General features: G+C 39.8%; 1 protein-coding gene across 2 annotated transcripts in view; it reads right to left on the minus strand.

The window, feature by feature from the left end:
• The window catches only part of MOCOS (molybdenum cofactor sulfurase), a 381,792-nt gene that overhangs the window by 44,656 nt on the left and 313,778 nt on the right, over positions 1 to 23,358 (minus strand). For both annotated transcript variants that reach the window (XM_075062631.1, XM_075062632.1), the window contains exons 7-9: positions 15,229 to 15,345; positions 11,975 to 12,403; positions 4,522 to 4,684 (exon numbers count right to left, since the gene is read on the minus strand). In XM_075062631.1, coding sequence (XP_074918732.1) covers positions 4,522 to 4,684; positions 11,975 to 12,403; positions 15,229 to 15,345 — 709 coding nt within the window. The remainder of the gene's footprint in view (positions 1 to 4,521; positions 4,685 to 11,974; positions 12,404 to 15,228; positions 15,346 to 23,358) is intronic.

Consider the following 23,358-nt stretch of genomic DNA (forward strand, 5'->3'; position numbering starts at 1 on the left):
TGGGGAACATGAAGTTTTTCACTTGTTGTGGCCCATGCAGTATAAGGAAGTCCCTTGGGCTACTGCTCAAGTGGGTCCACAGTCCTGGCTCATCTAGAAGTAAGGAACTAAACTCAGCAGCAGCTGTTTCTTGTGCATCTACTACACTCTTCTCTGATCTACACTTTTCTTCAGGAATGTACATGGTTACATCTATTTGAGATGGAGATATGGATGCTGCAGTAGCTGCCAGGTCACCTGCACTCTGACTAACTGGAAGATCAGGCATCTCCTCACCACTCACATCGTCATTGGGGCCGGAAGGCTCACTGTGAACGTTTGTGTCTATGTATCTCAGGAGAGCTCCTTCCTGGTTAGATAGAAAAGCTTTCTTTGCTTGCTTTCTTTTTTCTGAATGCTGCCCCAGAGGGGCGTTTTCTTCTTTCACTCATGACTGCTGTTCTGTGCCAGCAATAGTGGCTCTCAACACTCAACTGAAGAGGACAAATAAGCAGGCTGGTAGCAGGGCCTGAGTAAGGGAAGATATCAGCATCTTAAGGTCCTTACTGGCTCCTACTACTTCAGTCAACTGCCTGTTCTCCTCAAGTGGGACCAGGGAAGCAGCAGGAAACAGCAAGCTCCCTGAGAAGGTGGTGTTAAATAGTACAGGCTCCTGCTGCTTTCTGTTATTCCCTCTTACCTTTTCTCCTGTCTGCTAGTTATGTCTCTTGTGCCCTCCCTCCTCCAGCACTGCACTCCACCATCTCTGTTTATGTAGAGCAGAGAAAATACATATGCACCAGCAGCAAACACAATTTTCTACACTCTGGGTCCTAGTGGCGTCTCCTCCCCACGGTCTGGCACCTGAGGTGGCCGCCTAAGTTCGCCTCATAGTAAAGCCAGCCCTGGGTCTGTCAGGTAAAGGCTCCTCCTAAATCATTCAGGACTTCCTAGTTCAAAACCAACACCTTCAGCTCTTATCAGTGGGGGATCAATGCAACTGATGAGTATCAGTGTATCATACTCCTGGCAAGATACACCATTTAGCTAGCAGGATGCTGCCAAACTGTGTACCAGCTTTACTTTGGTGGAGTTAATGTATGGAACAATACAGAGACAAATGCAGTAATCTAATCTTAAAGTGAGAAAGTTAGTGAGAGACAAAGTGGGTGAGGTAATATCTTTTATTGGACTAGCTTCTGTTGGTGACAGAGACAAGCCTTCAAGCTTACACAGAGCTCTTCTTCAGTTCAGGAAAAAAGGCCATCATGGCCACTGCTGTTACCTGATCATGTAACAGCAGCTGGGATTGTAAATTCAGGGGAGCGAAAAGTCCTTCAAAGGGACATATATAAATCACTTTATTTTCCAGTTTCTTCCCCCAACAAATCAACATCAGCTCAGTCTTATATAGATTAAGCCTGAAACAGTTAGTCGTCATCAATACCCCAAAGGTCAGGCCAACATTGGGTCAAGGCTACTGCCAATTCTGGCTGGGTTAGATAAGAAAGATATAGAAGTGGGTGTCATCAGCCTACTGAAACCACTGCAACCCCTGCCTTCTCATGAATGATCTGAAAGGCCATGTCCAAGCTTACAATGGCACAGCTGCATCGGTACAGCTGTGCTGCTGTAAGAGTGCTCATGTAGCCATGTTATGCCGATGGGACAGAGCTCTCCTGTTAACATAATAAAACCAGCTCAAAGAGTGGCTCCACCGACAGTGCTGTGCATACAAATGCTTATTGCTGGCAAAAGTTATGTTGCTCAGGGTTGGGCTTTTTAAACCCCTGAGCAACAAAAGTTTTGCCAATATAAATGCTAGTATAGGATGAATAAAGAGCAAGATAATGAAATTTTTTCATGGTATTAAGCTGAGAGCGGCAGCATATACTAACAAAGACAGAGAAATCATACTAAAAGCAGCAAGGGAAGTAGAAAGGAGAACAAATAGATTAATCTTGGAAAGATGCACAATAATACAAATAATCTCGAAGAGAGGTATTCACAGTGCTGGAAAAAAATCATAAAGAAATAATGCTGAGAGAGAACTAGAGGTGATCATAGTCAATAAATTAAATATTATCAATTTGAAATATGAAATGACAGCATAAAAGGGTAATGAAGTTTGGGCTGCAGAAAAAAAGGCATCACATCACAGGACAAAGGGCTGACAGTTTCCCTCTGTAAAGATGTGGTGTGCCTATGTGAACTTGAAATATGGTATTCAGTTTTACACACCTCATTAGCAACAAAATATTGACAAATTGAAGAGAATTCAGAGAAGAGCAACAGAAATGATTGTGACCCCGAAGGACTGTCTTACAAGGAAAGATTAGACAAGTCAAATAAGAATATCTTTACTATGAGATGACTAACTGGGAGATGTAACAATCGTTTATATGCCTGAAGGATGTAAACACCAGGAAGAGAGAGTAATTATTTAGTATGGTACAATGGAATATAATTCTGAAGTTGAAGTTAAGAGGAGAAAAATTAGTTTGGATATCATGAAGGTCTTCTCAAGTAGTGCAACTATTCAGGTTTCCAGTCAGGTTCTTATATACCCCCATTACTTGGTATCTGACTGTATGTAATCTCTGGAATAATCTCCTAAAGTAAACAGCAGACATCACCACACATTTAGTCATTTAAATCTATTACTAGACTAAAACTATACTATAAATACTAGAAAATAGCATTGCTATTGCAAAGGGGTGGGCTAGATGACCTAATGTATTAAAGACTTAGGACAGTACCAGATCTTCCCATTTTATAAAGAGACATCTCTGTGAACAGGGCATAGCCAGATAATTTAGAGGTGGGTTTTCCAAATTGATTTTCTTTATGCACACTACCCTATATCCAGTATCTCCCATAAGAATCACCCTGAAAATAGTTCAGTGGTGACACTGCATTACTGTTCACTGTATATTCCATTTACTTAATCATTAACTACTTAGGAGTCTAAAAAGGTGCCTCTCCTTTCTCTTTCAGCGTGCATACATCAAAACATGAAAAAGAGTCAATACAAAAACAAATAACGAAAGATGAATATCCTCCCCAGAACACCCTTCCATTATCCAGATGAATAACTGAAAACCACCCCTCCTTCAACCTTATTTATACTCTCTATGCATCCCATTCTTGAAAACCCAGATAAATGCATGAGCCATGCTCTGAATAATCACACCCTATACAGCACCTTTCAACAGTAGATCACAAAGCAATTCGCAAAATATATATATACACACTTAGAAGTAACTTTATCCCCATTTTAGAGAAGGGGAAATTGACGCTTCCCCAAGGTAATTCAGAAGGCTAGAAACAGCACTAGGAATAGAAACCAGGTCTCCATAGTCCCACTCCAGATCTCTCTCCACTAGGTCACTAATTGAGCTTTCGCTAGATCTAGAGAGATGCAACTTTCTGAGTCAAATGACTTTCATCAGGGATGCCCTGGCAATTAAAACAGGGAACTTGTAGTTCAAACACTCCCACTGATTTCAAATGACCTAGGAGCAAATGAGAAGAGAATGGGGACTCTTAGTGTACAGGATAGGTCCTATTGACCTAAATACTGTAGGAGTATCATAGAGTCTGCACCTCAGGGCTCTGAAGGTTAAACCATCATCCTGAGGGAGGAATCTCTTGTTGCAATTCCATGAGGAAAGAGAAAAAACCCTGACAATGAATTATGACAATAGGAAAAAAACCTAAAGGAGTTAACTTGTTTGGGCCTAACTGCTCAAATATGAGCACATACATTATTAACAGATGCAGAGCAAATGTTAGGCCCCAGGGAGAAGGTAAACACTGTTAGGCTATATGCAAACAAGGCATTAATAATGAGCTCTGAAGACTACAAGCCTGCTGTTTAGTTCAATGTTAATAGTTTTGTCAGTGAAAGAAACAGTATATCCCCTCTAGTAGGGGAGAACTTTCCAGAACCCTAGCACTCTCCAAATATGGTTCTTTTGTGTAGTAATTGATTGTGTGCTCAGAAAAGCAGCCAGAATGAGATATTTTCTTTTATTTGAAAGGATACTGTAAAGCAATCAGTTTAAAAATGTCACCTCAGTGATACCAATCCCCACTGATGACCTACTCAGCAAGCAGCAAACTCTGTCCCCATCGCACAGCCCAAGTAACCCAGCTGTGTGCTGAAGAGATTGTGGTCAGGCTGTGGAGTGGCCAGTTCTTCACCTTCAGGGCTACAGTAGCCCCTTGAGGCTGGTGTTCTGTCTCCATGATGTGGAGAAACAGAATGGCCAGCGGACCTGCATAGTTGTGAATTTTACCAGCACTGTCCATTCCTGCCCTTGGCACCCACTCCATAGTTGCTTGTAGGGAGCCACTGTGGAGATTTCCCTTCCCCATACATAACCAAAATCTATCCTTTCTGCTGAAGTCTGGAACTTCCGTAACCACAGCTGGAAGAGCAAGCTTTGTCCCTAATATATTAGTGATTCATGACATTCTGTACTTCTTTTTTTATTATTCTGTACTAATAAGGGAGAGGAAAAGATGCTGCCTACTAACCTTCTGCTTTAATGACCATAATCTTTTGCTCCAGGTCAATTAAGGGTTGTACCAGACACAGTCTAGGTTCCTGCTTCTGACTGATGCAAACGCCATTCTGATTCACAACCATCCAGTTTCGGTCATACAGCAATCCTTGGTTTCCTACAGGCCACTCAGAAACCTGGCACAGCAACAGAAAAAAAATACAATGGGACAGAAAACTCGACATCAATTATTTAATAAAGATCTTTAGCTGCAGTAGTGGAAAGGCACTGCACAAAAAGGAAAGGGAAAAGAAGCTTTCCCTTAGTGAAATCCTTTGAAACTGAAACCGGAAAACTTATGTATGTGTCAATGTCAGCCTTGTCAGCAGAAGCTTTAATTATCAAATCAAAGAGAAATCTCTCTGCAGGAAGGTGCCAGACCTAAATTGAGTTTTATTACTATTGTTTGTTACACATCACCATGCTTTTAGACACCACGATTAACAAGTGGGGCTGTGAGAAGATAGTGAATATCATTCGTGAAATTTGATGGAAAATGTTCTCAGCTTTATCTGGGACATTTTAGGATTCTCACAATTCCACTTTTCATATTCAAATATAGGATGTTTAAAAAAATGTTTCTGAATGCAAAAACTGAGTTTTTTTAAAAAAGAAAAATTTGAAATTCAACATTTTGAAAATTTCAAGATTTTTTGCTCAAATGAAACCCTGGGTTTTTCTGTGAAACTACTTTATGAAATTAAAGCAAAATGAAAGAACCTCAGTTTGAGGATTTCCACTTAGGTGAAAGCTGGGCTTTTAAACATATTGTCTCAGATCATGGGTACTCTCCAGTACCAGTAAAATATTTAGAGAGTTAACTATGACTAAGCTTTGTTGTATTTTCATATATGCTAGTTGAGATACTCCCTGAACAGTCCATGTGATTATTGGCAACCTAACAGGGAAGATACCTCTAGCAAGTAAATGTGGAGGGCCAGATTCTGCTCTCAGACACATGCACACACTTCCTATCGTGCATCTACCGGAAGGCAGAATTCAGCCTCAAGTGACTGATAATGTCAAAATAATTTAAATAGATTTTTTTAAAATCAAGTTTCTGATAGAACATCGTTAGCATCTGCACAACTGAAAACAAACTTAAAAACTTCTAAAACGGTTTATTTTCTCTCTGGATGATATTTATAAGGGCCTTTTCAACCTCTCAGTCAGACCTTTCAGCAGCAGTCATTTAAAATTTTTGGCCAGAGTGCTATAAAATGCATGATATCTACAAACAAACAAAAATAGAAAAATATATTTCTACTCCCTTTTAAAAATTAGAATAATTTTATGTGCTCCATGTACCTATACAGTAGGTATAGAATTTTTAGCCAGAAATCCGATATTTGAGCTGGTGAATAAAGGCAACATGACTTATGAACATACTTAGAACTAAACATGTCTTAAGTGCCTTCCTCAATCAGGGCCTTCAATAATGCACTACATAGCGATAGGCACTATGCAGAAAAAAAATCAGATAAATGATTGATAGGTAGATAGCAACAATCATCCCATGCAATTTACTTTGCCTGTTGTAGGTTCAGGATGATTATAGGAACCTCCATGCTCCAACTTTGAGATGCTGCACTCCTGACTGGATGCCCACAACTCACTTCTCCCTCTTCCCCAAGATATTGATCACTATTGCATAGCTAATACCTAAATGTACCCAGTAATAAAGCCCCTCCACTTATGTCACTGATATTTGCCAAGTACTTCCTTTTCTCTCTTGTAGATGAGCGCTTCGTTGCTCATGGTACAAATTCACTGGAGACCACTCTTTCACACACCAGTGCCCTTTTATTTCCCAGTATTTTCCCACCACCACCTATATACAGTCCAATACCAGTCAGGTAGCCCCCTTAGGGGGCAGCTTCCTCTTACAGCAGCTGGGAGCAACAGGCCCTCACTCCTCACTTTCCTGTTCCCCCTTCCTGCTAGCTTTATAGGCCTTCCTCTCAGCAGGCTCACAGGTGATTGCTCTCAGGCTCCTTTAATGAGCCACACCCTGCCAGCTCCAGCCAGTTCCCTGGATGGGAGCTATGCTAGCAGGTTCTGAGCTAACAGGGGCTGGTTCAGTGCCTCTTAAGCCAACACCCTGTTACACCTCTACATCGGAATTCCTATCATTTTTACACTACCAGGATCCCAGATAAGAAAGTTGCAACAGTACAAGATAATTGCATGCCCCATCACTTGGGCAGAACATCAGTAAATGACATAGTTAATTTTTCAGCATATAATGTCTGGAGATGTGCTCAAGTGAATATGAAACCCCTCCATTCACCTATGTATCTAGGTCTGAAACTTAGGAGGATCAGAGCTTGGCAATCCATTCCTTGATTGCCTATTGCAAGAAAGGTAGGAGACCAGCAGAAAGACCAAATTCTTCCTATTTCTCATGCTAGCTAATAATCTTCTCCAACAGTCATGAGCCAGACCATGGCATAATAAAGCCAATCCACTGATTGGGCTACCTGCTTTTAGCTAAAAAGAGTTCTTCTGTTCAAACCAAACAAAATTTAGCAAGAAAAGTAAGTAGAGCATAGTGCATAGTGATGCTACAATTCAGATTTTCCATTAGAAACCCCTGTTTTCATCTTTTTGGAATCATTTTTTTAAATGCTTTTTGACTTTTTTCTAATTACAATAGAGTAGGTATTACAGTTACTGTATTTTGGAACATATCAAGAGAATTAACTGAGCAGGTTTTAAATTATACAAGTGTAAGAAAAGTTTACATTCATAACACCTGTATATATTGTTGTCCACTGATAACTAAAAGTATGTGTTATATTTTAAATGAAAACTATTTATTTACATAGTCTTGGGTGATACCATGTAATTTTTATATTTTAGAATCTGTGGTAAGAATAATGAAGTTATTAATGTTTAAAGTCTTAACCTTTTTTCATTGAGCATGGTGCATTATGTAACGATACAAAATTAATGGACATGAAATGTTCATGTTTAAAAAGACATTCTTTAAACCATCTTGTGTATCTTAAAAGAAGGTGGGGGAGGGTGAGAATTTCTTCATCTCCTGTTTGATATCCCCCTGCCCCCACTTGAAATAAAAACTGTTAGGAAATGAAAGTAGAGCTTCCTCCCCAAAAGTCCATAAAACATGGTATTCCATCTGGGTCCTCTGCTTTCTGTGCATTTGGTAACACATGCATGGAGCAGGACTGGGCAGTAGACAAATACTCCTTGTCAAACACATTTTATAAGATATATGGAATAGGGACTAACTATCCCCCGTTAGTTCCAGATCCCCACCTTAATTTTCATCCCCTGCATTCTCATTTTCTCTTGGCATCCAATGCCTTATGTACTAGGCCAGCTAGACATAGAAGGAATGAAATTTTAGAGCTTGTGGGTTGTATTAATGGACGTTTCACTAAAGAGGAGGTCAAACAGGGATTTTTAAATTAGTCATGAGATGGGGTATGGAGGTACCTGCTGCATCTTGCAGTTCTACTCCTAGTCACTGAAAAAAGGCCAAGCAATACACATGTTCACCAACTTTATCTTTTGATAACCCAATCCTGTACTCAATGTCAATGGCAGCTTTGTCCAAAGCACAAACAGTTTAACAGAACTTTCTTCTGCACATGCGCAGTCTGGCATTTCTTTTTTCCTTTCTGCCCTGCAACAGAACATGTACTTGCATTCAGACTTACTGACTCTCCATGCCAAAATTTCAACAGTACTATGCAGGCTTGAGTCCCATGCTTGAAGTAACAAACCTGACCATGATCTCCTGTATGCAGGCAAAAGGCAAGAATGCACTTACTGCAGTATAAAATTTGAAGCCCTAATAGTTTAGTCCATTTAGAGATGTTCCACCACCATCAAAAAATAGAATCCAAATTGTAAGCGGTAAAACTTTTTTAATCCTCCAATAACTACAAAATGGCCAAAGGGATTTTACTTTTAAAAATTGAAATTGAACTGAAATTCTAAAGAACTAAAACCTTGTAACCAATGACCAAGCATAGAAAATGTCAATTAAAAGGGTAAATGTTTCAGGAAGTTATGAGCTCTGTGAAGGCCAGTGTTAGAACAGATGTTGTTTGGCAACATTAACTGAAACAGTCCCTACTACTAGGATCACTATATCAGGAGACTGGCAAAGTCTGTGATTTTCTGTATTAGCTAATTCTTTTGTGACAAACAACAGAGATGCAGAATGATTGAATTCCGGTGACAACCTGAAAGGCCATATTTAGTTTTCAAAATGTCATTCCTTCTCCATTCCTTTTGGGGAAGGTATTTTTAGAATGTTTCACTTCGAACACCAATGTGTGTAGCATCCGAGACTTTCACCCTTCAAAATAATGAAGGCTGAAGTTGCAATAGTAACACTTAAGGTATAACTACATTGCAGTTAAGAATCCATGACTGGCCCGTGCCAGTAGACTTGGGCTCATGGGGCTTGGGCTAAGAGGCTGTTTAATTGAGGTGTAGACATTTCGGGTCAGGCTGGAGCCCAGGCTCTGGGACATTGGAGGCAGGAGGGTACCAGTGCTCAGGCTCCAGCACAAGCATCTACATCACAATTAAACAGCCCCTTAGCCTGAGCCTCGTGAGCCCAAGTCAGCTGGCACTGGCCAGTCACAGATGTCTAATTGCAGTGTAGACATATCCCCACAGACTTGGGGAGAGTGACTCACTCTGCAATTAGCAATGAGATAGGGTGTGCAGGTATCTGCTCCATATTGCAGTCCTACTCCTAGCCATTGAATAGAGGCCAAGAAGTAACTGGATTTAGCATGGAGTTAAGTGACTCCCATGAAATATTGATAGCCAAAGAAATCTCATCTGACTTGAAAAATACCGTGTCAAAATAAACAATAGCTTTTAGATTTTACCCTCAGCTGAACTGGTAATAAAATGAGGACAATTAGCCTTTACGGCTCTTTACAAATGGTGAACTGGGGGTTGGTATTTTTACTGCTTTTGCAGGCAGAAAATTTGATTGAGTGATTTTTCATAGCGCAGACCTAAACATCAAGCGATGAGTGATAAGTCCAGTTCTGTCTCTAAGAGTTTTGGAGCAAAAACTTTGTGAAGACAGGTGTGAATGATGAGGATAATGAAAGGAAAGAACCCTTCCTGATCTGCTTATCTTCTTCCAGTCCCACATCTCTTCCTGCTTCTCTAACATCTCCTCCTGGCTGTCTCATCACCAACTTAAAATTAACAACCAACACTGAACTCCTGGTCTTTGCTTCCAAACCGTTTCCATTCCCCCTATTCTCTGTCATTCCTGATAGCACCTCCATTCTCCACATGGCTGGAACTTATAATCTGGGTGTCTTCTCAACTCTTAACCCTCCCACCCAGGCCTGCTTCCATGCTGTTCTTTATGCATAAAACATCCTTCCTGAACTGATCAGCAAGGCCATTTTACTCTCTTTCTACCAGTCCCTCCTCAGACCCCATCTCTGCTCTGACATGTATAAGAAATGAACCTATTAATGCTGACCAGTTTGAGAAACAGGTGAGGATAGGATAAACTCCAATATCTAATGCACATAAAGCATGTATATACTTAATTGTGTACCCACATTGTTGCCCAGTTTCTCAAAGGTATTTAAATGGCAAGTAGATGTCTGAATACCTCAGAGGATCTGGGCCTGTGTCTATTTGTGTTTGTACGGTGCTTCGCACATTGGACCTGATGCTGATTGAGCCTCTGTCCACAGCTTCAATGCAAGTGTCAAATACTAAACAACTATAAATTACATTTCTAGTACTATTAAAAGCTGACTGTAAATCTGGGAGGCTGGATGGCCATCTGTCTTGGATGGTTTAGACATAACAAATCCTGGTTTAGACTAGATGACCTTTGCAGTCCCTTCTAACCCTATGATTCTATGGAAAGGCTAACAAAATTTCACAATCTACCTGCAATTTCTCCAGCTAACTTAGATATGTTTAGTCTATAAGCATATACAGTAGGTGCTGCATCATATGGGTAAATCGGGAAGGCTGGGTATCATGAGAGTGCAAAGAACCTTGGTAGCAATCACATAGCTGTTCTTCAGGGGAGTGCAAGGTTTGAGTGAGTTTAGCACCCGCTGTGATACTAGCCTCCCCAAAGTGGGCTTGAAGGGAAGATAGCTGGCCCTGCTTGTGTGGGAGAAATCATAATGCACCCTTTCACTCCAAGATATATCCTGCCTGTGCCTGGATACAGAGCATCCAAATCCTCTAGCAGAGACTCTAGCACAACTCTCCTAACACCAGTCTATTGCTTAAAGCCACAATTTAACCCTATGCATGCCTGCGTGGTGTATGGACATCTATGCAGCAGTAAAACATTCTGGCAGGAGTGAGCTTTTATAATACAACTCAAAAAACTGCAGCAGTTGAATTAAGGTTGAAACATTCTTTTATAAAATGCAGGGTGTACTTGGCTTTTGTAGACAGCTAATTAAAGTTTGTTTTTGTATTTTCCTAGGCTGTGCCTCTGAATTAAGGGCAGTGTTCATCATACGCAAACCCAAGGCATTTTATATGTTTATATAAAAATTGACTTCCATGGTCATACTTCATTATATTTTGTTTTAAGCTCCCTCATATTTTAAAAATATGATTATCGTATTGTTTGAGAAGCTATATTTTAAACACAGGTGATTTGTCACTAAGCTTGACTCCAATTTCTACTCAGATGTGAGAGATAGTGACCCACACTGGTAAGTTTCCATAAGGAAAGTTATACCATTATTGACATTCATTAAATTGCTCCACAGCACAGTGCGAAGCAAAGTCAGATTCTAGGTCAATGTGCAGCGCATACACCTATTTTATCATGCATTATTTAAAAAAAAAGTCACAGCTAAGGTGACCATATTATTAACTTGGCAAAAATGCAATTAAAATCTTCAAAGAGTGAACTTTCAAATAGGGCTGCAACACTTAAATGTCATATTTCTATTGCAAATGTATTTTTAATGATAACATTTCTTTGTAATGTAAATCAGCCTCCTCTCAATTATAACATGTTAATCAAGTTATTTCTCAATTGCTGCACACTCATCAATGCTTGCAGTCCATCACATGTCATTTAGTATAAGCATACTAATTTCTTGCTTATAATTTATTCAAGTTTTTGGGAATCCAAACTATTAATTCTGATACATATTACATGCAGATTTTCTGGAGGGGGAGGTAGAAAAATGTAATAAATTTGCATTCCATGACTTTAGTCTAATTGAATTTCCCTCAAAAACTAAATATCCAAATATTCAGGAAATTTACAGTACAATTTTGAGAAAGTGAGCACCGCTCCTTAAAATAAGATTAATACTCACCTGCTGTTGCCTTATACTTAACACAGAATATTCCTGAGAAGCTAAGGGGAAAAAATGGCGGACGGCTCAAATGAATCTCTAAAATTCATTTTAAATATATACCTCACATGCAGAACAAGATTTGATCGGGTAGAGGTAAATGTTGGTGACAGTGATTGGCTTGCTCCCACTTCTGTATACTGGTATAGCACTCTCAGAAACAGCCCTGCTAGTCTCAGGTGTCTTCAATGCTGCAGATGAATTATTCCAATGCCCCATGTCTGAGATGATAGTTTTCAGAGAGTATTTTTTTGCATTGTTATTGGCAGTATGATCATTCTGTATTGGAGATTTGACAGACTGTGAAATAGTTTCTCTTGTGGTGGTTTGGGAGGGAAACTTGCAGTCTGATTTAGATAGTCTGGTTGCTATGATGAACTTTAGAAAGGTTTGTGCATCTTCAAAAGTAGACATATAGCCAAATGATATTCTCACGGACCCAGTGGGACGTCCATCAATTATATCCATGTCATCTCCACAGACATGGCCAGCCTACATCGAAATAAAAAGAAAAGCAATGAGCTATTTGAACCAACTTTTCATTTTTTCCTATTGTTGTTTTACAACTTTATACTTCATTTTGCTAATTCAAAACAGAAAAATCCATTCCAAAAACACCATAATGAATACATGAATAGATTAGGAAAATGGAGAAAATCTTTTCATCTGTCTCATTTGCTACACATAATATCTATCTGTTCATCTAACTAAGGTACTTATATATCCCCAAATACCATATAGGTAAGAACCTTGTGTGCAGACAGACACAAGCATGATCAACCCATACCATGTTTTCCCAGAGCTCAGACATCAGCACTGCTATGAAATTGCTAGGCTGTATCTAACATCATATGACCAACACGCAAAACACTCTAGAGAACCCCAGGGGTGTGTGAGAAAGAACAAGATGGTGAAGAGCTTTTAGATTGGCTGAATGAACAATCCAATTTAATTTTACTGATTTATTGCTTAATATTCAGTCAAAATTAAACAATGTGAACTCCTATAGGGGGAAAATAGTTCATTTGGGCTGTCAGTTACAAATCTTGAGAATCACAATTTAAATGGACAAAGTTACTCTGGATTTACATTGGTGTGACTGAAGTCTGAATCTTGCCTTTTGGTTATATTTTTTTATTTCTTCCATAAATGTTTCATGTGTAGTATATATGGCAATCTGTCAAATATTAACAATATTAGAAGATGACCAGTTTTCATGAAGTTTAATGGTAGAACACATTTGAACGATCTTTAAGTTGTGTTTTCATATCACATAATAGGAGCTTTGGTGGCACTTTCACCATTTCCATGCCTGCCATGAAATCATGATTTACATAGGGCCCTACATCTAATTGCAGCATCTATCTAGATGTCTGAATGTAATGAAGAAGAAGCTACCATATCAATATGGTCATACATTTTTTTATCTTTTGAAAAATCTCCTTAGTAAGCTTTTGGGCTTGTTCCCTGCTAATTCATTGTAATATCAGACTATGACATGTTTACAACTGTGAAGTCCCTCGTGTGTTTTTTGTAACATATGCTGCATACTACCCAAATCTTTTGAATGACCATCAGCAGAAAATAGGTCACAAGAATGCAGCTAGCAAGTTGAAGTTTGTTCATACTTTGGCAACTTAAAGTTTAAGTTGCTCTCTACCTAACATACCTCTAGTCTCCGTAGACATGTCATATGCACATATCTTTTTAAACTGACATCATCCTCTCAATGTTAGACTACTTTCATATTGTTTTTCCCCATCTAATTTTTGTCTCTTTTAGACTATGCATCCAATGGGGAAAGACTAAGGGCAGGTATACACTTAAAATGCTGCACCACTGTAGTGCTTAAATTAAGCTGCTCTTAAATTAAGAGCTTCTCCCATCAGTTTAGTTAATCCACCTCCCTGAAAAGGCGATAGATAGGTCGACAGGAGATGTTCTCCTGGCAACATAGGGCTGTCCACATGGGGGATTAGGTCAGTAAAACTGCATCACTCAGGGATGTGGATTTTTCACACCCCTAAGCAACACAGTTATACCAATATAGGTCAATTGTATAGACTTGGACTAAGGCTGTCTCTATGTTGCTACTTTCAGTGCTAAAACTTTAGTTGTTCAGGGGTGAGAAAAAACAACCCCCTGAGCGACAAAAGTTTTAGCACTGAAAAGAGCCAGTATAGATCACTGCTCGTTCGGGGTGGGTTTTTATTATGATGATGATGATTATTATTGCCGGAAGAGCACTCCTGCGGTGATAAAGCGAGTCTATGCTGCCCATATCACAGTGCTGCGGTGGCCGCGCTGTAACATGGGCAGTGTAGACATACCCTAAGTCTTTATTTCTTGAACACTGACAGGCACAATTAGGACCCTTTAATAATAATATAATAAACACAAAATGTTCACTAGAACTGGTCAGGAACTACAATTTCCATTGTGTGGAAAATTCTGAGATTTCATTTTTTCTCCATTCGGAATCAGGGGGAAAAAAAGTCAAAATTTCAAAATTTCCAGTGAAACAAAAATTCAGAAGTCTTTTGTTTCAATAATGTTGAAACATCTTGTTCTGATAGTGTCATTAGGATTAATTTATTTTCAGCTTTAACAGTACATGGTATATATTGTATATAAATATGACATAATATTACAATTAATATTTTAATGTTTTAATACAATATTAAAGTCTAAATGAAATGGATCGAAATGAAACCATTAGAATGAAACATTTTCAAATGTTTTGACTTTTTCCCCATCAAAATCCTATGAAACATTTTGATTTCAACTAAACCACATTTTTTGACAATCAAAAAATTTTCAACCAGCTTGAATGGAGCGGCTGCTATTAAATGAAGGTACCTTCAGTAGTAGAGTGTTAAACTGAAGGCTGATGGAGAACAATATAAACTTGCCACCATTATATAAATTGCCTCACTCCCAAATCTAAAACCCATGCCCCGTGATCTATGAGGTATAAAAACATGCTTTAAACCAGTAATTCTCAAACTTTTGTACTGGTGACCCTTTTCACATAGGAAGCCTCTGAGTGTGACCCCCCTTATAAATTAAAAACATTTTTGTATATTTAACACCATTATAGATGCTGGAGGCAAAGTGGGGTTTGGGGTGGAGGCTGACAGCTCGTGACCCCCCATGTAATAACCTCATGATGCCCTGAGGGCTCTCGACCCCCAGTTTGAGAATCCCTGCTTTAAACCCATGTTTAACTATACTCAGTTTTTATTCTTCCCTTTAACCCTCTCATTATTCAATCATTCAAGTGATTTTATTTGGCCTCAATGGGATTTGGTACTGACCTGAAGGTTCCTTTTGACATCCTCATTGCTGAGGCTCAAATGCTGCTGGCAGGCGCCAGTGTTACAGAAACATCCTGTACGAACATGTATGTTGTAGAGACTGGCAATCTTGTCCACCTTACAGATTCAGCAGGACAATCAACAAAAGAATGAAAGAGAGAATATTAAATAGACTATGTTATAAATAAAGGCTGCTTGAAGTAAGTTATTTCACTAAATTATTAGCGGTTTGGTTGTTGGAGCAGTTGTATTTTCACATACACTATGAGGAAAACAGGTATTCTTCAGTACTATTATTTTCAGATGAAGTAAAACAACAAAGAAGGAAGAATAGAGAGAAATAAGCAGTGATCCTGCAAATGCTTGCACATGTGCTTAACTTTAAACAACACAAGGAGAAGCCCATTGAAATCAGTTAGGCTAATCACATGCTTAGTGTTAAGTATATGTGTAAGTGTTTACAGGGTCAGTGCTTTAATCTGTAACATTCTTCATCGGAATAGAAACAAAGCAGCAACTGCTCTGCTTGGAGGGGGGTGGGATCTCCTCTTCAATTCAATGTGCAGTATCTAGCACAGTGATTCTCAAACTTTTTGTATTGAAAGGGTGACTCTGAGTCTCTGAGTGCGACCCTCTCCCCCACTATAAATTAAAAAAAGGGGGTGGAATTTAAATTTAAATTTAACAGGGGCTCAGGCTGTCAGTCCCATGCTAACTTGTGACCCCCAGGCAATAACCTTGTGACCCGCAGTTTGAGAACCCCCTGATCTAGCACAAACTGGTCCTTGCCTGGGGTTTTGATATATGACCACAATCCAAATAATGACGATAACATCTTTCCTTTGCATATCTATATACTCCATGGTATAAGGGAAACTGTCAGTGCAGGAAATTATTGAAACCAATCAGATTTCTGCAGGCTTGATGGATGAGGCCATAAGTAAGCAATGGCATGTGACCGGGCAGGCACTGGTCTGGAAGGATAGGAATAGAGAGACCTCTTCGAATGTTCCACACATGACCACTTTGTTCACCAACTAGACTGACCCACTTACCTTCCCTGATGTTATGCTTTTATGTCTCTGAATATTTCTAAAACTGCCAATTAAAGAAAAAAGACACTGAATAATTAATGGACACAAATACAATAATTAATGGATGAATCATTGGGATGTATAAATTATGTGAATATGAGAGAGAGAGAGAGAGAGAGAATGAACATGTGAGTGTGCAGGGGGAATGAGAGATCATGTCTGTCTGTACAACAGAAAGAATCTCACACAATGAAGAGATCTGTGGCAAAAGACAGAGGGATATATTTTTAGGGACTCCCAGTACTCCTATCAAAGCATAAAGAAGAAAGACCATTTGAGAAACATTATGGTTCCCAAAACTCTCCAAGTAAATGGATTTTAGCAAGAGATAACAAGGGCCGTAATGACAATATGGTATACGTGATTATTGCAGGAGTCTGAGAAACAGGGTCCTGGGTGGGAAGGTCTAGCTCAACACTGCCGCCTGTGCTGTTGCCTTATATGAAAGTCTTTACTTGCTATAATCACACCTCCCATGTGCAGTGCAATATAGTATAATCGCCTTATTTATATAGGCTCTGTAGTAGAGGAAGTAAGGGTGGAGCAGTTAAATTAAGGGACTGGTTTAAGTTTTATTCCTGACTTTGCAGATTCTTGCCTGCATGATCTTGGCCACGTAACTCAACCTCTCTTCAGTTTATCCATTTAATACACAATAAAAGTAAGTTCTTGTGGAGCTTGATCATGTGAGTTGCTGAGCAATCTCAACTTCCACTGTCTCCAATACTTCTGTGATCAGCACGTTGCAGGATCAAGCCCTACATCTGAACCTAGTGCAGGAATTAATTCCCTGTGTTGATCTTTAGACCTGCGGAAAGCAATCCTAATAGTATTTGGTGCACACAAAGCATCTGGAGCACTTTTAAGTGTGGGCACAAGGAGTTTTACACAAGAATGCTTGGGAAATATAAATGTAAGACATCTGTGTAAAGTGAGTGTGCAGCAAGCGTAAAACACAATCAAGCCACTGGGAATGGTTCTACACCCACGTGGCACAGCTGTATTTACCCAAAACTCAAGACAGTGAAAAATCTGGCTCCTTAAATTGTCTGTTAAAATAACAGAGTTGTTTTAAATTAATGGTCTTGGTCTCAAAATCACAGTTAATTACCCAGGACACAAAGAATAACCATGAAACTAATCATGCATTCAATTTCAGTGCATAGAAGGTGAACTCACATGCTTTGTTGCATTTACAAGGGCAAAAAATGCATCCTATTTGTTTCTGTTTACATTATATTTATTATTTGGGGGTGACATATTTGATCCAGGGCAGATTCTTCAATTTCTACCAATGTACACAAGTATGACTGTCTCTGTATCACTAACATTAAGGCAAGGAGTACACTTTTCAAAAGCACCTAAGACCCATTGATTGTAGATCAACGCTAGATATGGCAGAGGTTGACCTCAGTGAGATTCCACATGGGAGCTAGTTGAGCCTGTTATCCAGGCCCTAAAACACCAAAAATATCATAGATAAAAACAGTCAAAGAAAATGTAGGCAAAAGTGATGTATGTACACAGCCAGGATATTGTTATGCAGTCTATCTTTATGTTGGTACAGCAATGGGACCCCACTGCTGATTGAGGCCTCTGGGTGCTATCATGATGTAACTATTGAATAATTATACCTAAGTATATTATCTCATTAATTACCAGAGGAGTTGCATTATTAGAAATAAAATATATATCCTTCAATTTACTGTACTCTGTTAGTGATTGGAAAAGACTGCAGGTGCTGTATCCTCTTGTCTGTCCTGGTTAAGCATTTGTCCTTGATAGAAGCACTAATGAAAAGCATTATATTTTTACTTAAAAAAAAAACAAAACAGGATGGAGAGTTGTAATCATGGTTGTCAACTTCTGCAACGAGCTCTGAATGGGTGAATCCCTGCACCTCGTGCAGGGATCTGTTCTCAAGAAGCTCATTGCAGGCTTATGGTCTTAGCTCCCAATCCTGCAAACTCTGGTGCACATGCTTACTCATGTCTGTATTCCTATTGACTTCAAAGGGACTCCTCACAGGAATGAAGTTACTCCCAGCAGTGTGAGTACTTGCAGGATCAGGTCTTTAGTGTCAGTGTAGACTGCGCTAAAACAGGTCACAGTGAAAACAGGGAGGTGGTGCTCCCACTGCTTCCTGACCGTGCATTAGTGTTCTTCTGAAGTTTTCCAGAACCCACTGCTTCTGTGCAATAAGTTATCAGAGACCATTGCAATTGAAACACATTAGAAAAACAATATTACGGCACAGGCCGAAACTGCAGCATTGCAGAAAACAATCAGCATGTTTGTGCTTAAACTGGTTCTGTCCTCTTGCTCCAATTATGAATTGTTCAGTTCTCTAATGTAAATACAATCAAAAGCACAACAGATCCTGATTAACAAGCGCAATGGAGAATCAGACCCAACATTTCTATTTATAATTAGTGCATCTGTGCAGTATTCCAAGCATGTTTCTAAGAATCAAAGTTATAGTAAAAGGCATCTGCTGAGAAAGACTGTTGTGGTGCCATTTAACTTTGTTTTGTCAGAAGGCTTCTATCTGGGACAGTGACATTTTCTTGCGTTATTTTCTCATTTGGATGAGAAAAGTTGTCATCCTGACATAACAAGGTTTGTCATGGTTCTAGCGACTCGTGGGTGGATACATCATTCGGTTAATGATGACAAGCAGGGCAAAAATCATGACAGTTATTTCACTGCTGAAGTTGTTCAGCATTCGGTTTGGTTTGTTCAGTATATCAAAAGCCTTAATCCAAAATTTATAATCTTTCCCAAATAATAACCCTTTTCACTTTGTTTGCTTTTAAAATTACAGGATGTTTAAAGACTGAGTTGCCATGCCCTGAGTTCAGGAAATGTTTAGCAACTAGATTCTCTCTTCTTCTTCTCCTTTTTTTGTTTGTTTTGTTCTTGTCAGATAAATCATCATTATTCATTAATGCAAAACCTGGACTTTTGTTCCATATAAGCATATGTCAGAATTCTGGAGAAAAACACTGTGACGTAAGGTAAAATTCTCCTCAGATAACACTTTTATATGATCGGTTTATGTTCGTTTTTAGATTAGACCAGCCCAAGGATTATTGGCAGAGAAAAACAGGGACCAAATTAAAGGAAGAGAGAATTATTTTTAAGCCGAGAAAGATCAGTTAAGCATAACCTTTTGTATGGACTCTAGAGAGCTTCATTACCAATCTATGTAAAGCATAAACTCACATGGGAATCCTACAAGTAACTCTGACAGATATGAAGTGTTCCTCCTATTGCCATCGATTGGACTACTTGAATGAGTAAAGATTGCAGGATGCAATGTTCTTGTAGCAGTGTCAGTCCCGGGATATTAGAGACCAAGTGTGGGAGGTAATATCTTATTCTGGACCAACTTCTGTTGGTAAGAGAGACAAGCTTTTGAGCTTACACAGAAGTGAAGAAGAGCTCGATGTAAGCTCGAAAGCTTATCTCTCTCACCGACAGAAGTTGGTCCAATAAAAGATATTACCTAAAGTTGCCAACCCTCCTGGATTGCCCGGGAGTCTCCTGGAATCAGACTCAGTCTCCTGCAGGCTACTGAAGCTGATCTGGGAGATTTTAGGCTGCTAAAATCTGGCAATGCTCCCCCTACTTGCCCTGGCTCCATGCAGCTCCTGGAAGTGACCGGCATGTCTGGCTCCTAGGTGCAGGGGAAGCCAGAGGGTCTCTGCATGCTTCCCCCACTCCAAGCACTGACTCTGCAGCTCCCATTGGCTGGGAACTGCAGCCAATGGGAGCTGCGGGTGCAGTGCCTGTGGGCAGAGGCAGCATGCAGAGCCGCCTGGCTGCTCCTGAGCCTAGGAGCTGGATACGCCGTCCGTTTCCTGGGAGCCGCCCGAGGTAAGCGCCATTTGGCTGGAGCCCACACCCCTCATCCTCTCCCAAACCCCAACCCTCTGCCCCAGCCCTGAGCTCCTTCCCGTACCCAAACTGCCTCCCAGAGTCCACACCTCGAACCCCCTCCTGCACTCCAACCCCCTGCTCCAGACTCAGCCTGGAGTCCCTCCCACACTCTGAACTCCTTGGCCCCACCTCCAAGCCCAGAGCCTGCACCTCTCCTGCACCCCAATCCCCTGGCTCAGCCCAGTGAAAGTGAATGAGGGTGGGGGACAGCAAGCGATGGAAGGAGTGTGGATGGAGTGAGTGGGGGTGAAGCCACAGAGAAGGGGCAGGGCTCCAGGGAGGGGCAGGGGTGTTTGTGCAATTAGACAGTTGGTAACCGTAATATTACCTCACCTACCCTGTGGCTCTAAAGATTGCAGGACCCGACCTATGTTCTTTGGACAAATGCTTGATTTTCACTTGGACATATACTGTTAGGTCCTGTTGCTCAGCTTCACCCTGGAAATATGCTACTTAGGGAGTTAATTTAAACTCTTTCAGTGGTGTTCGCATACAGAAAAATAAGTAGGATATAAACCATCTGTTAAAGTCTGTTTCGATGAAAAAAGCCTTCAATAATACACATTCTGAAAACTGCCATAAGGAGCAATACGAAGTATAGACCTATGGGTTGCAAAGTGCAGCAGAGTGTTTGCAGCTCCGCACGTAACAACACAGGCTGTTGTTTAGGAGCCAGGGATATGTTCATCAATAAGGGCCCGGAAGCGTGAAAAAGTGCTAATGGCAGGTACACAACTTTAGGTACTCAGACCATCAGTTTTGGTATTTCCCCAGGTTTAGAACTAGGGTGACCTGGTCTTTTGTAAACTTGATTTTTTACAATTTAATTGCAAACTAATAAACCTTACAGCATTTTTATTGATTCTACACTGAATGTACATGGTACTTAAGATACTGTGAAGACCTGGAGACCTTTCTATCAGCTAACTCTTAGTAGCCAGTGCTATTTCTGAAGCAGTTTACTGTGAGTCTAAACCTTCAGGATGCCAGGCATTTCCTGGATGAGACTGAGCACCCTCATAGCCCTCTTGAATTTAGTGAGAGCAGAGGACGCTCATTGCTTTGCAAGGCTGGGGCCTTTGTGCTTTAACAGAGATAGATGAACGCTAGAAAACAGACATCCATTTTTTACTAAGATCACACAGTTAAAACTTCATTCTTTTTTTTTCCAGAGGTAATTTCTGTTTTAACCACAGTCAGCGCTCCTGCTCCTCTTTCCTTTGAATGATGCCAGTTTGCTTAGATGTCTGAGCGTTTATTTTTATTTTTTTAATACCACTTTATTTGTTGCTTACTGCTAGGGTTGCAAATTTTGGTTGGACATATTCCTGGAGTTTTCATCACATGACATAATTTTTAATTAAAGATAATCTTCAATTTCTTGAGACTCCAGGACAATCCTGGAGGGTTGGCAACCCTATATTACTACTGTACTTTAACTATTTAGTGTCTGGAGCATCTAAGCTGAGAGGGATTCGTGAATAATAACTACAACAATAATAATCTTTAATCCAAATATAAATCCTCCTCCATATTCTAGAGTGCTATTGATATGCTTGAGAGCAATACCACTACTGTAAGCAGATTTGAAATATGTGGTAGTTAAGATTTATAGATACCATATGGTTTTGCATGATTTTAAATAACTAAAAATAGAAGGCACCCACTTCTATAGGCTCCTTTAAAAATCTCATTTTAAATCATGCACATCAACTAAACAAGCACTCCTTACTCATAGGAGTTGTTCTATTACAGTCAACAGAATTACTCACATGAGCAGAAGTTGTCAGATTGGGCCCTTAATCTTGGCAATTTTATAAGTTCGTATGAACAGGATGGAAAAAAAACATCCAGTTCAAGAAGCTTCGTCACAACAGTATTTATTCTCTTGGAAGAATGACAGTCTGGATTTCTACTCAGTGCTTAGACTGTGACCAAACTTCAGAGCACAGTGTTTCTGGAGAAGGTTTGTCAGATGGATTTGCGTATCACAAGAATTTCACCGCACACTACTGATGGCTGGTTATAAAGCTGACTTTGAGACACTTTTCTCCAAATCAGCTGGTAAATTAATTCACTGATTTATTGCATGAAATTGGAGAGAAAGTAAGCTAGCTTTTTTGTCACCCAGCTTTTGATTGTGAAATGTTGCGGCTGCCAATGATGCATGCTTAATCTTGTTTAATGTAATTTAATCCAGAAATAGGTCTGAAGAGAAAATCAGCACTTGTTTCCAAATCATTATTTAGAAGAAAGAAAAAAAATGACATCTTTTTCAGTTACTAAGTCATAAAATCAGTTTAACCAGATCGTTTCCTGCAAAATGATGATTTTTGTACAAAACATATACATTCCCTCCGGAGGCGCTAATTTCTAGTCAGGACAGAGCTCATATTGTCTAAAGGTCTGACTGTCTTCTGCCTTGCATCTTCTGTAGTCATTTACATGTGTATAAACTAATTGCAAAGTGGGTGTAAAACACTCCCAGATCAGAATGCTAGCAGTTTACACCCACTCAACACTTACTTTGCTCCAGTAAAATGAATACACAGGGTACAAGGCAGTGGAGTGTCAGACCTTAAATGTATATTGGAACTGCACACTGGATGCATTGACAGTGGGAATGGTAATGTATTAGCATTAGACATTTTTGAATTGATGTATGTACCAATTTGTCTACTTGCTTTAGGCCTGGTCTACTACTAAAAATTAGATGCACCTAGCTAGGTGGCTCAGGGCTGTGAAAAAAATCATGCTGGTAGTGCTGGTAATTAGGTTAACCTAACCCCCATGTAGACATGGCTAGGTTGATGGCTTGGTGGATGGGCTGTTTAGTTAATCCATCTCTCTGAGAAATGGTAGCTCAACATCTTCTGTCGAAATAGGAAGCATCTACACTGTAGCAGTACCTGCACTGATGTAGGGTAGACATGTCCTTAGAGATGGGCATCATCTGGTACTGAACTCTTCTAAACCTCATGGTTTAAGCAGGATTTTGTTTGGGGTTAGTTGCTAATTGGATTGAAATTCTATGTTAAATCTGGTGACAGGTTTTAGAGGGGTAGCTATGTTAGTCTGTATCAGCAAAAACAAT

The sequence above is a fragment of the Chelonoidis abingdonii genome, chromosome 2 (assembly GCF_003597395.2).
Source record: "Chelonoidis abingdonii isolate Lonesome George chromosome 2, CheloAbing_2.0, whole genome shotgun sequence".
Classification (NCBI taxonomy): Eukaryota; Metazoa; Chordata; order Testudines; family Testudinidae; genus Chelonoidis; species Chelonoidis abingdonii.